The sequence below is a fragment of the Amblyomma americanum genome, chromosome 1 (assembly GCF_052857255.1).
Source record: "Amblyomma americanum isolate KBUSLIRL-KWMA chromosome 1, ASM5285725v1, whole genome shotgun sequence".
NCBI lineage: Eukaryota > Metazoa > Arthropoda > Arachnida > Ixodida > Ixodidae > Amblyomma > Amblyomma americanum.
This window is the reverse complement of record NC_135497.1, coordinates 359,383,657-359,400,949: the sequence shown is the minus strand read 5'-3', so window position 1 is coordinate 359,400,949 and position 17,293 is coordinate 359,383,657. Positions and strand designations below refer to the sequence as shown.

At 49.0% G+C, this 17,293-nt stretch overlaps 1 protein-coding gene across 1 annotated transcript in view; it reads left to right on the top strand.

Annotated features, from left to right (window-relative positions):
* Positions 1-17,293, top strand: part of LOC144115608 (piwi-like protein 1) — a 132,323-nt gene that overhangs the window by 33,988 nt on the left and 81,042 nt on the right. Inside the window, exon 6 of the mRNA XM_077650029.1 lies at positions 1,142-1,346. Within this exon, the coding sequence (XP_077506155.1) occupies positions 1,142-1,346 (205 nt within the window). The remainder of the gene's footprint in view (positions 1-1,141; positions 1,347-17,293) is intronic.

Sequence of the window (17,293 nt, the reverse complement as noted above, 5' to 3'; positions counted from 1 at the left end):
AAAAATCGGTAAAATATTTCGATATAGCTGAAATTCATAATAAAAAACTTCTCCAAAAACTTGCACTGGAGAGGTGAAATTTAGCCAGCGAAAGAGCGGCAACTGGGAGAGACCTTTTCCGTGATTTTAGCATCATTTAGAAGCCGCCCGCGGCAGTTGTGGAGGCCGCAGTAAAAGCGAGCGGCAAACACCTGTTAGGTTGGTTTCCCTGCACAGCACTGCAGCATGCTGCAGTGGCAAGTCAAATGCCATCTAGAGTGTCTTCCTCGCATCACATTGGTGTCATGTAAAAAATGGATGTCAGGAGGAAAGCTATCGTCGCTTTCAGCACCTCCGCTCTCGGACAGTTGACGCGAGCAGACGATGGCTACTGGAAAGCTATAACTGACCGTCTCGCTAGTTATGGGGCACTACCGACAGGTGCGTGTAAGAGGTGCAAACGGGTGCCTACTGCCTTGTGACCAGCTGTTCTTGCGTCTTGCTGCACCATCACCAGTCACCCGTGCAATGAGGCAAGGCGTGCCACCCGCCATCCGAGCAGTCGCAGCTTGGCGCTTGGCAATTCGGTATATCCGTTTTATGGCAAACCGCGCTCGATGTATATAAAATAAGAAATGCCTGTGTCTATTATAACGACCTTTGGCTGTAGATGTTCACAGGGGTGCGCTCGCATCACATGCATAAGTAGGTCTGTAAATTAGGTATTGCAACGTCGCTAACTGATATATTCCAGACAACCAAAGCAGTGCCCATCACTAAGCATTGTATTGGATACTTTATTCTTAAAATGTCAGCTCTGTACCAGAATTGCCAGGAGGCTCTTTTTGCATTTTGTACAAAATTTTTTGCTTGTAACACATTTCTGAGAATTCATTTTGAATGCATCTTGATGCATAAAAGTAAATTTGGCTTTTTAAGCTGCCTTTTTAAAGTTTTCCTTTGGCAGAAGTATGAAAGGTGTGTTTTGAACTTTTGCTTTTGTCTTATTTCATGATCACATTTTTCTCTGTTTATACAGTTCAGCTGTTGTTCTTTTGTGGAACAGGAATCCTCTATGCCTATTCAATACATCGAGCCAGACAGCTTTACTAGCGCTGTTGGGTGTAACTAACCTTAGTATGTTGATATGTTCTTCCAACAGGGTTTCCGTGGAGGTCAACTATGTGCGTCTTGGCACCAGGCAGGGCATGGGTGTGTTTGAGTATATCACTGACTTCGTGCCGGTCATAGACTCAAAGCGCGCTCGCTGCAAGTTGTTGAGCAGTGATTCTGTGTTGGAGCTCATTGGCCGCACTCGTGTCTTTGATGGTGCCAAGCTCTACTTGCCCCATCGCCTGCGTGACATGGTAGGCTATCCTTTCTATTTATTGATTCTCTGAAGGTGGCTCATTGCGCTGCGCTTTTGTCATTGCTGTTTTTGTCATTACTATGTTTGTCGTATTGTTCTGCTTTCTGCATGTCAAGGACAGGCATGCACCCATTCTTGGCAGTCAGAAAAATGAGGAAAAGCAGCATTTATCTACAAGGACGTTTATTCATGTGTTATTCTTATGCTCCTCTTGCTGGTCAGTCTTTGGAAGGTTGCTTCACTTGATTGTACAGTGACACCTTACCTTCAGTGCCGCTGTATTAAACAATACAGTAGAGCCCTTCTATAGTAATGACTTGGACTAGCAAAAATCTTCTACTATATCAGGGTCATTACTATTTCAGTTGTGGGTGAAGGCATGGCTCTGAGGATGCTGTCTGGTAATTGGCTGCATACTAAACAAAGTTTTGGTTTATAAAAGAAACACTCACGAATACCTTTCATCCTGCTCTTGTTGTCCCTTTATTGATAATTATTTACTAGGGGTGTGAAGCTGCTGCGGTGGCTGAGTGGTTATGGCGCTCGGCTGCTGTCCCAAAAGACGCGGGCTCAGTCCCGGCCGCGGCGGTCGAATTTCGATGGAGGTGAAATTCTAAACGCCCGTGTACTGTGCGATGTTGGTGCACGTTAAATAACCCCAGGTGGTCGAAATTTCCGGAGCCCTTCACTACGGCGTCTCTCATAGCCTGAGTCGCTTTGGGACGTTAAGCCCGTATAAACAACTATAAGGGGTGTGTGAATATTGAAATTTTCAAATACGAATTGAATATTAATATGAAGAAAATATGGCTTTGAATATCGAATCGAATATCTGGTCAGCACAAAAAATAAATTCAGAAAAGATAAACAAGCAAACATTGTTGCTCATATTTTTTTCAAAATAGTGTATGGCCTTTGCAACTGAAATAAACAAAACTAGACTGCCTGAGCAATGTATAAAAAAACATGATGTGCGCAGAAATGTATACTACCTAATTGAACAGCATAACAGTATCCAACCTGTATGTGGTCAGGCAAAATGAAATCCATAACATGACAAGACTGGAAACAAAAATAACATGATGGCTAGTAAAACCTTGTTAATTTGGAGTTTAAAGAACCGACAGAAATGCCTGGGTTATCCGAAGGTCGATTTATAAAATGCGCCGCGGCCCCGAAAAAAAAAAGTACCGAAAGTGTGGTGGTCTTACAAGCACCTGAGTTTCGGCGTGCTGGAAGACATCGCGAACATAAGCGAGATGGGAATGCACATTGACGTTGGAATGGCGAGACTGCTTCTAAAAAGGCAAAAAAAAAAAATGACCAGTAATGCGTCAGTCAGCGTCTGAAAGCGGCACGGTGCTGAGATTGGACTATTGGCGAATGCACGGGCCGACAGTTGCCATTGCCACGGGCGAGTGGCGAAGCTCAGAAACCAAAACTACGCGGCCAGATAATTCTTTTAACCTAGTGACAGGGGCCCTCCGAATGTTGTCATGCCTGCCGTTAAGCCCACTTAGGAGGCGCATGGGTTACAGTGCACCATGCAATAGGTGGGATTTTTACAGGATCGCTTGCCCTGCTGCGACACCTCAACTCGCCCCTTTGGGAGCCTCACGCGAATTTCAAGTAGGCTTTCCCGCATAGCGTAGTTGACCAAAATAAGATGGCGGTGGTCATGCTCAGAGGGTCTAGGTGACAGAACGAATGCCATGGGTGTGGGCATTAATTAGATAACATATTACAGAAGGATAAAAAGTAAGCGCTTTCGCGTTGCAATTGTTAGAAGCGGGTCGTCCCCCATCTCATCCACAGCACGTGTGGTATGTGGGAAAGCCCACTTGCAGAATTGCGCACAAGGTCAAGTCTAACGGCATCGGAATGTGATCAGTCCACACGATAAACGATGGAGAAGAAAGAGAACAACAGGGCCTTTATATTGTTTTCCTGGAACTTTAAACTCTATATTCAGATAATTTGCCCAGATATTGCGCTTCTGCCAGAAACAAATTTACAAAAGTCTGCGCGGTGTACGATCGCTGCCGAGTATTCGGGAATTTTTGAATATTCGGAAATTCACGAATATCATTTCTCGAATATGAATATGAGCCGAATATGAAACATATTCGATTCGTATTCGAAATTTCGAACACCCCTATTATTTGTTTAGTTATCATATTTCGTATTCTCACGCTTTCAATTTTGTTTACGTTTTCAGGAAGTACCGCATTTGCACAAATAAAAGTTTTGCGTGAACACACATTATTTTTCTCAGCCTCAGCGTCGTTTAAGGGCGGACACTGGTCTTAGACCTATTTTCGTTATTTTTAGTCCAATCCTAATGAAACTGTATCAACTTGCTCAGTTTTTTCTTTACTGATTTCAAATATGAAATTGCTTTTTAAATTAATTTGTTAGTGGCGGCTGATTAAATGCCAGCTGTGCCGTATAAAAAGTCAGGATGTCAGGGTGGAAGCTAACGCCGTTTTCACTACCTCCACTCCGTGATAGTCAACATGAACAGAGAATGGCTGCTGGAAAGCTGCAAGAACTGACCGTGATGCTGGTTCCGGGGCGCGTACTGTCGTCGGATGAGAGAGGTGCAAAAGGGCACAGACTGCCTGGCTATATGAGGCGTTGTTGGCAAAGTGAGGTAAAGCATGAACCGTGGCGCGAACGGTTGCCGCTCCACCACCTGTATCAGTGTGGCGAGGCAAAGCCTGCCACCTGCCATCTGACCGGGCTCAGGCTGGCGCTCGGCAGTTTGAAAGATTTGTTTTGTGGAAAACCGCATTCGTTATATGAAGAAATGCATGTCTTTGTTGAAAATATTTAGGAACAGTTCGATATAGCCAATAGTTCGTAATATCTGTGCTGTTTGTAACAAGGTTTGACTGAATAGGAGCCCCTGGCTTACACCGCTCCTCACAGATAGGATTTGGCCCGTAGCGAGTACCAATGCACTGCAGATTTGCTAGACTCAAAAGAATGCAAAAGCAAGCCGTCCACATGAGGCAAGATGTGCCCTTGGCCGGTGTAGCCAGCACTCCTGTGCATGCCGTGGCAGGTCTTCACTGCCTGCCATGTCTTCACTGGCTGGCGCAACGGGCGCCTGTCCTGCTATCATGTGGTATGCACAGCACAGTTACAGTTAAAGGTGCACTAAAGAGAAATCTGAGCTCGTCTTTTTACCACGGGTACTTGATCTACACGTTCCAAGCATTCTCAGAAACTTCAAATTATTGTCCTGTGCAGCCGAGTTCCTTAATCTAAAACGGATTGAACGTCCGGGCTCCTGCCTTTTTTCGAACTCAATGTGAAGGTAGGAAGAGCCAACCAACGCATGGAGTGCCTTTCAGCCAGGCCCGTGGTGGCTTCGCTCTCCCTTTTATTGTGTTTTTTAGGTTTATATGAATAAATAGTTTGTCACAGACAACATAGCCGCAAATTAGGCCCACAGAAATAAAAATACACTTGGACTCTGATTTACTTATCGTTCCACTGACGGCAGAGCGGCAAGTCGCCACGGGACTGGCTGAAAGGCACTCCCCGCGTTGGCTGACTCCTCCTACCTTCAGCGTTGAATTAAAAAAAAGGCAGGAGCCGGGACATTTAACGTGATTTAAATTCGGGAAATCGGCCGCACGGGACAATAATTCGAAGTTTCTAAGAATGCCCGGAATGTGTAGATAGAGTTCCCACGGTAAAAGTTCCCGCGGTAGAGTTCAGACTCCTCTTTAGTGCACCTTTAAGGGGGTCACCCCTCTTAGAACTATTTTTATTATTTTTTATAGATATGTATTCATGAAACTTACCTAGCTTATGTAATTTAATATGCTGATTTCAAATATGCTTTTATTTTTTCTTTGAAACAAGTTGTTCTCAGAATATCGTGCAGTCTTTGTTTGAAACATGCAGGTAATGTAATTTTGTAACGGTAAAGGCCACAGTGAAGTTTAGCATGCAGACATGATTTAGAATGTCTACTGAGTGCAGTAAGGTAAAGTGGTTGTTTTAAGCCCATTTGAACAGAAGTTACAGCACATTAAACTTCACCAGGGAAAATTAAATATGGCGGCTCAGACAAAATGTATTATTTTAAAATTATACTGATAGGCAACTGGTCTTGATTAATACCTGTGCTACACAGGCACGTTCGAATGACATCTGAGTCGAATGGCATTCGAGACTTGGAATGGCATTCGGACTCGACGGACTTCCGCTGCGCTACACGACGCTTTCCAAACGCATTTGAAAATTCCTCAGCTCGTTTTCAGTGTACGAGGACGACGGCGGCGGTGGTCATACTAGTGCGACTACGACACTGTCACGGTCAACAGCAGCATATATGATTGTAGTGGGACAAGTTTTTGAGGCCAACTACACCGACGAATCCGAACGGCGGACGGTCAGCCTTCATGTCCTCGGCAGGCCGGCCGCTGAGGGAAAACACGCTGATGAGGCAACGGTGTGAATATATTCGCCCTTCTACCTTATCCATATTGTTAATAAGCGAAACTAACGGGTATATTTCACATGTGCGCATTCGAACACTCACCAGCTATAAGCGCTTGCCAAATTAATTTTAATCGATGGCGACTCCCTTCCCTTCCGCGGCGACTAGGCCTAGTGAGTCCGCAGGTTTACGTCTGTGAATTCGGCGGTTGTGAAGAGCGAATTCACAAGTTTTAGCGAATGAAAATGATCGAGTGTAGTTTTGACAACAGTGATCTGAAATCAACTATCGCTCACATCGCAGGGCGCGCATACGATGAACGGGAAGCGCCGGTGTGACCCAGGCCGCCGAGCACTACGGTCAGGAGCAGTCGTCGCCGTTGCTATTTTGTGGATAACAAGTTATGCCGTTCCAATTATCGCGAATGGTCACCAATCATACTTCTGAATAAAGCAGTTTAATATAAACTACTGATCGTGTTGGAGGAAGTCGGGACAATTAGCCATAAGCGCCGGTCGTAGGCGATGTCAGCAGCCCGGCTGTCAAGTGTTCCTCAGGCGAGCAATAGTATCGGCGCTTCCTCCTACAGATTGTCGCACTGCGTTAACAAGCACGGGTGAAACCGGTACACTTGAGATGAGCTTATTTAATAGAACTAAAGCGCGGAATGTGTTTTATGTCATGAAAACGAGCGCTAGCTGGTCGTAGGCAGCGATGTAAACAACAGTGTGAGTGCAGCCGTCCTCATCGGCGCACTGCTGGAGAAATTTCATACCTATGCGGTAAATGTTCATTGGTGTACTATTACCTTCAAGCACTTAAGTAGACAGAACACGAGCTATTTTCTAAGCAAAGAGCAGGAAAAAGCGAGCAGCGGGTATCAAAATGAGCAGCCACAGAGCCGAAAGCAGACGTGCGGCTGTGGGCGGGGCGAAGCGATGGCGGCGGCAACGCCTATTGGCCGGTTCGTGCTGTGTTCGCGTTTCGAAGGCATTCCAAAATCTGGAATGTCTCCGCGGAGCTCCATTGACTCGAATGGCATCTGAACCGAATGCCGTCGAAAAATTTCGTGCAGCAGCGTAAGTTCGGCAGTCGAGCTGAATGACATTCGGTTGGAAAGCATTCGAAGCGCCCGTGTAGCACGGGTATTAGTCTTATTGCACTCTCTGTGAATTTATCTTTCCAACAAAAAAAGAAGTACGGAGCTAGCCTGCCTAGAACCAGAGATCATCCCTCAAATGTGTCAAAATGGGTGTTTTGAGAAAATGACGAAAAACGTTTCCAACCATCTTTATGTGACAGGAACAACGTTAAACTCCTAGAAATGCACCAGGGGCATAATAGGGTGCATTGCATCTCTCTGGCTCCTTTTTGCCATCTTAATGATGGCCACAGATAATTTGCTTCTTGGTGAAGTTTTAGAAACAGACGTGACGAAAGGCTGTCTTTCGCGTTGTCACTAGTGTAAAGAAGACGACGAGCATATGCGCAAGCCGCATGGTCATCGCCTGGTGCATGCTCCTGGCTCCATTGTAAAGACGACGACGAGCATATGCACGAGCTGCATGGTCATCGCCTGGCACACGCTCTCGGCTGGAATAGCTGACCCGCTGTTGGCCCTGCTCCCGTTGGGAAGCTTCTCAGAATAAACCCTACCTTACATTTGGTGGAGGTGCTGGGTAACGTCCTCTTGCCCTCGAACTCCGCAACCGAACGCTACCCCCTACCGCGATGCCTAACCACCAAGCCGTCCAAGTGAGCCCGGCCGCCCTCATCTGTGCTGGTTCTCTCCTCCAGCGAGACCCCGCTATCTTCAGTGGCACGGACAACCATGATGTTGAGTATTGGCTCGCATCGTATGAGCGGGTGAGCGCATACAACAAGTGGGACGCGGAAACCAAACTGAACAATGTGATTTTCTATCTTACGGGTGTTGCGAATCTGTGGTATCGGAACCACGAGGCAGACATTACATCATGGTCTGTTTTCAAATCTAACTTCTCAGAGGTATTCGGCCGCCCGGCAGTCGGAAAACTCCGTGCCGAACAGCGCTTGCGTGCGCGGTCACATCAGGTTGGCGAGAACTTCACGAGTTACATCGAGGATGTCGTCGATCAGTGCAAGAGGGCGAACGCTCAGATGCCCGAAGCCGACAAGATCAGGCATATTCTCAAGGGCATTGATGACGACGCCTTTCGGATGTTGTTGGCACGAGACCTGTGTACCGTCGCGGAAGTCGTCACCCTGTGTCAGAGCTTCGACGAACTACGCAAGCAGAGGGCTCTGACACGCGAACACACCACGAACGTCGACTCGCTTGCTGGCCTGAACGATGCAAGAGACCAGTCATCGCTCCTACCGCACATCAAGAGCTTCATCCGAGAAGAAGTTGCTCGCCAACTCTCGCTTATTTCCCGCCATCAAGAGCCATCACCACACATAACTCCGAATTTGCGGCACATCATTCAAGAACAGGTCGCTGAAGCTCTCCCGCAGGCCCCTCAGCCCACACCTCTTGCGGCCCCGCTGACATGTGCGGACGTTGTTGCGCGACCTCTTCCACCTACCTATGCTCCGCCTCCTGGTCCCGTTCGAGAGCCCGCTGCTTTCATTTCGCCGCCTGCTCATCTGCGAACCTCCTGGAGCACGCCTGATAATAATCGACCGCCTGCTCAACTGGGAAACTCCTGGCGCACGCCTGACAACCGCCCGATCTGCTACTTCTGCGACTTGCCAGGTCATGTGGCGCGGCTTTGCCGTCGACGCATGAACATCTCACGAACACCTCCTGAAGTTTCCGGTTACTGGTCCCAGCATCAGTACTCGCCTCCTGCTGAGCCGCCCCTAAGCCGTTCTCTGTCTCCTGAGCACACCGCCTTCTCTGGACACCGTTTGCCTTCTCCACGTCGACGCTCCATCTCTCCGATGCGACGGCGTCCCTCGACCACTCAGGAGGAAAACTAGGTGCCATAGTTCCTGAGGCGAGAACTGCGCAGTCGTCAAAATTTGAAAGGCCTCGTCTGTCTGCCGCCGATTTAATTGAAGTTTTTGTAGAGGGCGTATCTGTGATGGCGCTTGTGGACACCGGTGCTGCGGTTTCTGTCATGGATGCAGCGCTTTGCCGATCTTTGAAGAAAGTGAAGACGCCCCTTTCTGGCCTGTCGTTACGGATTGCAAGTGCGCACCTCATCCAGCCGTTAGCAGCGTGCACTGCTCGAGTAGTCATAGCAGACATTCTATATTTGGTTGAGTTCATCGTTCTGCCGTCATGTTCGCATTCGATCATCTTGGGCTGGGACTTCCTATCGCTTCATGACGCGGTCATCGACTGTGCTCGGGCTCAAGTAGCGCTCTCCACGTTGCCGAATCTCGTGCCAGAGTCTGAAATTTGCGGTCCCCCTGTTCCTGCTAAAGCTTTTGTCGCCGACAGTACCGATATTCCTGCGTGCTCTTCCGTGATTGTGGCTCTCTCCTGTGCTTGTGTTCGCGATGCCAGTGTCCTCTTCACGCCGTCTCCTACTTTTCTGCGTCGCCATTGCCTGCCGCTGCCTTAAGCCCTGCTCACTTTCTCCGCCGGACTCACCGCACTGTGGGTCTTCAACCCGTTTTCAAGCCCCTTCACTTTGCGCCGTGGAGAATGCGTCGGCACCGTGCAGCTCTTTGATTCTGTTTTCAACCATCCCGACGCTGCCGCAGAATCACCGCCGGTCGCCATGGACGCCCTCAGCTCACCTACTCCTGCGCCCGCCCCATTGTTGACCGACCAATTCCTTCGCTCTATCGACGCCACTCTACCTCCAACTCAGCGAACCCAGCTTCTTGCGCTACTTGAGGAGTTTCGCTCGTCCTTCGATTGCCATCAAAGCGGTTTGGGGCGCACGTCGACTGTCGAGCATCACATTGAAACCAGCGCCCATGCCCCTCTGCGACAGCGCCCATATCGTGTTTCCGCCGCTGAACGAAGAGTTATTGAAGAACAGGTAGACACCATGCTTCAGAGCGGCATTATTCAGTCTTCCACCAGCCCCTGGGCCTCCCCGGCTGTCCTCGTCAAAAAGAAGGATGGCTTCGTTCGGTTTTGTGTTGATTACCGCCGCATTAATAAGATCACACGCAAAGACGTCTACCCTCTTCCCCGTATTGATGACGCCCTGGACTGTCTACAAGGCGCGGAGCTCTTTTCTTCCCTTGATTTGCGCTCTGGTTATTGGCAGGCCCCAATGGCAGTTGCAGATCGTGCCAAAACCGCGTTCGTGACCCCTGACGGCCTCTACGAGTTTACCGTCATGCCTTTCGGCCTGTGTAACGCTCCCGCTACTTTCGAGCGAATGATGGATACCGTTTTGCGTGGCCTCAAGTGGAAGCCGTGCCTGTGCTACCTGGACGATATCGTTATCTTTTCACCTAACTTCCAAACGCATCTATCTCGCCTGCGGGACGTCTTGACATGCCTCAAAAACGCAGGCCTGCAGCTAAACTTAAAAAAATGCACCTTTGCAGCCCGTGAACTGACAATTTTAGGTCACGTTGTGTCGAAAGACTGTGTACATGCCCTGACCCATCGAAACTTCGTGCTGTGACTGACTTTCCTAAACCTTCCACCACTAAGGAACTTCGCAGCTTCCTAGGGCTCTGCTCTTATTTTAGGCGTTTCATTCGCAGCTTTGCCTCAATTGCTGCCCCTTTGACTCAGCTCCTCGGCGCCAATGTCGATATTTCGGCTTGGTCAGCCGCCTGCGACGACGCCTACAACATCTTACGTCGTCTCCACACGGCACCTCCCATCTTGCGTCATTTCGACCCGGCGGCCCCGACTGAAGTTCACACGGATGCCAGTGGTATTGGTCTTGGTGCAGTGCTCGCTCAGCGCAAATATGGATACGACGAATATGTCGTTGCCAATGCCAGCCGCACACTTACAAAGGCTGAGTCTCACTACTCTGTGACTGAAAAAGAGTGCCTCGCCATTGTGTGGGCCTTAGGCAAGTTTCGCCCTTACGTGTACGGCCGTCCTTTCGACGTCGTTACGGATCATCACGCCCTTTGTTGGCTTTCCTCTCTGAAAGATCCTTCCGGCCGCCTGGCGCGCTGGGCGCTGCGTCTTCAAGAATACAACATCAGAGTCGTGTACCGGTCGAGCCGCAAACATCAGGACGCCGACGCCTTGTCTCGCTCCCCGCTGAACTTGCCAGCCTCTGCGAAATCGGAACCCCTGAGCAATCTCCCACCGTCAGGGACATGCCTTCTGAACAGCGCAAGGATCCATGGATTCGTGCTCTTCTGGACTTTCTCTCCGACCCATCGGAGGTTAATCCATCCCGCGCGCTGCGCCGTCAAGCTTCCCATTTTGAGATCCGAGATAGCCTGCTTTATCGTCGTAATTATCATTCTGATGGACGAAAATGGCTCCTCGTCATTCCTCGCCACCTACGGTCCTATATCTGCTCATGTTTTCACACTGACTTGCAATGCGGTCATGCAGGTCTTTTCAAGACTTACACGTGCCTCCGCCTCCGCTACTACTGGCGTGGCATGTACAATTTCGTTTTGAAATACGTACGCTCGTGCCTCGACTGCCAACGCCGCAAGACACCCACTACCCGTACTGCTGGTGAGTTGCAGCCACTATCTTGTCCGCCTCGCCCTTTCGACCGCGTCGGCATTGATTTATATGGGCCCCTCCCCTATACTGCTTCTGGCAAACGATGGATCATTGTTGCCGTCGATCACCTCACGCAGTATGCTGAAACCGCCGCGCTCACTGCTGCCACGGCACAGGATGTGGCATCCTTTCTTCTGCGTCGGTTCATCTTTCGACACGGTGCCCCTCGAGAACTCCTCAGCGACCGAGGCCGTGTCTTCCTGTCTGATGTCATCAAATCTCTCCTCCGTGAGTGCAACGTCATCCATCGGACTTCCACCGCTTACCACCCTCAGACCAACGGCCTCTCTGAACGCTTTAACCACACTCTGGGGGACATGCTGGCTATGTACGTCGGTTCGAACCACACGACCTGGGACCTTATTCTCCCGTATATTACGTTCGCGTACAGTACTGCTACACAATCTACGACAGGATTTTCTCCTTTCTTCCTCCTTTATGGCCGCCATCCCTCCGTTCCCATTGATACCGTTCTCCCCTACCACCCTGACGCATCTGAGTGCACCACCGTCTCTGAAACCGCCAGGCATGCCGAAGACTGCTGCCAGATCTCCCGGTCGCTCACGACAGCTACCCAGTCCCTTAAAAAACGCGACACGTTGAAGATCAACGTCCCCAACATTTCTCTCCCGGCTCTCTTGTCTGGCTATGGATACCTTCCAGTACTCCGGGCCTCTCCCGGAAATTGCTGGCTAAGTATCAAGGGCCATATCGTGTTCTGGAACAAACATCTCCAGTGAACTATATTGTTGAGCCCCTCACGCCGTCACCCGATCTCAGACACCGCGGCCGTGAGACTGTACATGTCCAGCGCCTCAAGAGATACTATGACCCCGCTGTCTTGTCCGCCCCTTAAGTCGCCAGGATGGCTCCTCTTGTGTCCGGGGGCCATTGTAAAGAAGACGACGAGCATATGCGCAAGCCGCATGGTCATCGCCTGGTGCATGCTCCTGGCTCCATTGTAAAGAAGACGACGAGCATATGCGCGAGCTTCATGGTCATCGCCTGGCACACGCTCTCGGCTGGAATAGCTGACCCACTGTTGGCCCTGCTCCCGTTAGGAAGCTTCTCAGCATAAACCCCACCTTACACTAGCGTCAATTCAGAACGAAATCACTTCACGGGCTCTAGTTTCGATCACATCGCAATTGGTCACAATTTCAGCATCGATGCTTACGCAGTTGGCGTAGACTTGAACTGCACATTCGTTGTTTTTGCCCGGGAGCAGAGCCGGCGACAGCACTGGAGGTGTGTCATCGTCCACGGTGCAGGTCCGCAACGCGCTTTGCGGTCGTTCACGACGCACCAACCACACTTTGACCTTCACCCTGTTGAGGCTGCGTCAATTCCAGCGTCGACTCTGACTGCGTTTTCGTAGTTTTTGCTTGGGAACGGAGCCGGCGACGGCCCTGGTTGTAATTCGGGATGGTGGACAGGAACACCGTGCCCATTTGCCATTGTAATCAGCGGTAGAGGTGATGAAAGCGGCCAGGGCGAAGGTGACGGCCACTGACGTGCGGAACTGCTTCCGCAAGACCGGCTTCGTCCACACAGTGTATGATGCCGAGCCTGATACTTAGGAAGATGACCAGCCCAGAAGATGACCAGGCAGTGCGTCGTCGACTCTTGACATGGGGGGTCATGACATTTATTTATTTTTATTTATTTACAGATACCTTACAGGCCTCCAGAGAGGCATTGTGTAAGGGGGGTCAAATACAGAAGTTTGCACAAAATAGGTTAGGAATAAAAAAACATAGTAAAGTACAGCAAAACACAAAAAACAGGCGAGTTCAGATACGATATTGCAATTCACAAAAAGTGATAAAAGTAAAAAGCAACTATGCGGCATGTAACAAAAATAGGGGAAATGCACAAAAAGTTATACAAAGGCAAAAGAAAGTATATCGGGCATGCATGAGGAAAGCTGCGCATCAGCAGAACCAAAGAGGCAATAGTCTCCAGCAGCTGAAAACGAAGTTATATGAATCGTGACCTTATCAATGAAGTGCTTGAGTAGATGCTTGCGAAAGATGTCATGATTACCCTGCAGAGCGATGCAGTCCGGAAGATCGTTCCAGAGACGGATGGCACATGGGACTGATGAGAAGTTGAAAGCAAGTGTGTTGCCATAAATACGGGCATAGCTGTAGTTATTATGTAATCTATGTGATAAGTGGGAGGGACGTTGTAGATGAGCTGGCGGTGAATCAGTGGCATGGACGTATTTGTGAAAGATAGATAAAAGGGCAATGTCGCGACGAATTAGCAACGGGTGGAGTGAAATTTCGATCTTTAGTTGGGATACACTGGACTGACAGCTGTAATTTTGCGAAATGAAACGACAAGCCCTATTCTGGACAGCTTCCAACTTCTCTATTAGATAGTTCTGATGAGATGACCTAATTGGTTGTAATGATTTTATTTCTGTCGATGACGACGCCGATACCGTGGAACCGTGCACGGACGAGGGAATAGTTTCTGAAGTGCGGGAAGAGAGTGACGCGGAGGAATCGGATGAGGATGATACTTCGGAGCCAGCACCCATAAGCGCGCCTCTAGCAATGTGCTACATAGAGAGCCTCAGACAACTTGTCTATGCCAAGGGCCTCGGCGATAGCACGCTTCTGCTTTAAATAAACTGGAAACCTCCCTCATCGGATCTGCGCTGCAAAAACAGACGTCCATCACGGACTTTTTCGCAAAGAAAAATTTTGTGTTTTGACAAGCAACTGTCTCTATAAAGCTGTGGTCCACTTACTGCGAACTTCGAGATGTAACGAACGGACGCCTCGTGACGCTTATGTTCGTTATAAGCGGGCTTGACTGTATAATGACCCAGCTTGCACTGGCGAGAGCCTGCCTTATTATAGAGGCAATCTCTGTGGCATGGAAGAAATGAGTGGGGCACTATTACTCTCAAAATGCATACAGTGGAAGTGTAAACTTCATTGACGTGAAATTGGACTTGAACATTGACAGGTAGAACTAGACAACTCTAGACACTGTTTACAGTTAAACCTGAATGTAATGAACCTCTATATAACAGCGAACCTCTGCATAACAAGTTCCTCGATATTACAAATTTTCTCTATTCCCTAACGCCGCCTCCTCTGAAGCTTTGTATTTGAGACCTCCATGTAACTAAGGTGTTGCGGCTGTTGACCTTGATATAATGAACTCACTATGCTATCTGCTGGCTAGTGTTGAGTTACTCGAAATTTGGCGGAACCACATGAAAGGTTTATGACGATAAAGCACAAAATGACATGAGTGGAATGCCTATTGCAACGAGCGACTGTAGTTGACACATGCCGTTCTCTAGTGCCGTCGGCACATCTCTGGTGCTTTCTCTTTTGGAACATCATACCACGCAGCATTACAACATTTCATGCTTAAAAGCAGCGAAAAATAATAGGGCGTAGCAAAAAGGAAACGACACTAGCAGTGCGCAACAATTGCCGCCGCATGGCTGCTTGCATGGTTCCAGTGCCGATATCTCTTGCGCATTGGGAGCAAGAATGATGGAGAGCGCCGGAGACGCAAGGCTAGGAATCCATTTCGTAGGGCAAGATCGACAGGCAGACCGAGGAAGGGTCCTACTCCCTCCCAACCCCACTTGTAGCGGCGGAAATGGTGGTGGATGCTGCGGCAGTCGCACTATCAGCGTGATTGCAAAGTGTTTCTCCGTATTTATGATTTAGGGGGTTTTTCCTGTAAACATTTTCAAGGTGATTTCAGTTACAGCCAATGCAACCGAGCTGGAAAAAAATCATAATCGAACAAGGGGCACTAACACGTAGTGAAGGTGCATGAAAGAAGTGAGATGGGTGTCTCGAGTCAAGTAATAATACGAAGAGGGAAGGCAGGCCGAGGCTGAAAGTCGATGTGCAGGTGCCAGACTGTTGCGGCAATAACGTTTGGTTTCCTTTCTGAATTGCCCTTTCGAGTCTTCTTACGAAAACTGCATGCAACGAAAACCTGTATGTAAAGAAAAGTATTGGACTTCTTTCAATTTCGTTATAACAAGGTTTAATCGTTTATCCAAGAATCTCTCCACTTTGGTTTTTAGTCATTTCGAAATTGGCCCCTTGTGGTACAGTTTTTGTGGTACAGTTGAACCCGGTTATAACAAACAGCATGATTTTCCGGAATTAGTTCGATAATCAAATATTTCGCTCTATTCATATCCGGTTTTAACGAATTTCAGTATCTAGTTTGTTATGTAGGATTGTAAAGTCGAGCAAAAATGCGCTAACGAAGGTAATGCCACGCCACTCACCACGCATGTTTGCTCTGAAAGCAATTTATTGCACAGCAATGTGCAATTACTTGCAGTAGGTGGTGATCTTGGTTTGCACAGTGCGCCTAGTAACATCAACGTGAATTACATTCTCAATGCGCGATAAAATGTCAATCAATTCAAGCTCACTTCCTCGTATCTCGGCACAGTAGTGACGCAGCACGTCTGCTGCGGTAAGTGCTTCATGAAAAGTAGGGCGAGCGCGATCGTGTTCCAGTGGCGGCGGCTCCTTGTCCTCCTTGTCGCCGGACGCCAGCACGTCAACGATTTTTGCATCTAGTGGGCTTGCCGCCACCGCTACCTCGTCATCAACCCGCAAAATTTTCGAAGCAGACATCTTGGGGCACAGTGTCAGGATCGCGGGCAAGTTCGTCCCAAAGAGTCGCAGTGTCGCCATCGTCTTCAGCTGCACCCACGGCTTCGGCGGCCGCCCGGCACAGTCCAGCATGCTCAAAACAGTTCCTGGTTGTGTCGCCTGTAACGTCCTGCCAGGCACTGCTGATCATCTGGATCGCACCTAGAAGATTGATCTTCAGCTCTTAGCTCATCCTCAACTTCAGCAGCAGCGGCTCAACAACGCGTTTCCGGTATCCCATCTTGAATGCACGGATTATACTTGGTCCAGTGGTTGCAACACTGGAGTCACGTTGGGCAGCAGCAAACAAACATCAGTGTTGCTTGGTATGGTGCTCAGCGTGCTCCTTGTGATCCCGGGCTGCGACAAGCGTTTTCTTTTCTCCGCGCTAGACGCAGCGAAGAATATCCACTTTGGTGCAAAGTGGAAGAGCTTGCCGCTGCTTTGTAGCCATCTACGAAGTACACCAAAGGCAGGAGGTACGGGGCCGCAGCAACGGTCGGCATCGATCGCACCAGCACACTACTGTGACCCACGAGGAGCAACCAAACCAGCTGAAAGACTAAACATCAGTAAAGAAAATATGGAGGGTAAAAAAGGGGAGGAGAGCGGTTGGTGAGATGCGCAGCCAAAGTCGCATTTCCCTCTTTCTCTTTTCTACTGGCTATTTTTTTGATTCTGTTCTGTCCGGTGCCACGATAGGCCTGGAGCTGCACACATGTGACTTGATCACGTAGTGAGCAGTTGCCAAATAGGAGCGCAGCACAGCAACGGGGCGAAGCCGGCAAATGCACCGGGGGCTGCTCGACTGGTTGGTTGCTTCCCCCTCCGCTCTCTCTGCGCTCTGTTGGCAGTCATTGTTGGTAGCCGGCCCGCAGCGCCCATGGGTGTTCTTCGACTGCACGCTCATGTTCGCTATATACAATGTACAGTTCGTTATAAAAAGTACATTTCACATAATTAATGCTAAGACAGCTTCGAGTGTTCGATATAAAGCATAATTTGGTCTACCAGGGTTTGTTGTAACCGGGTTTGACTGTAGTCGGCAAATCTTGAACAATGGACAAATTCGCATAATAAGTGCGCTTGATACACTGGCTACCGAAATGCATTTTTTTGTTCCACACACTTAAGTTATAAAAGCGCCCTTGTTTTCATCCTGCGAGAGT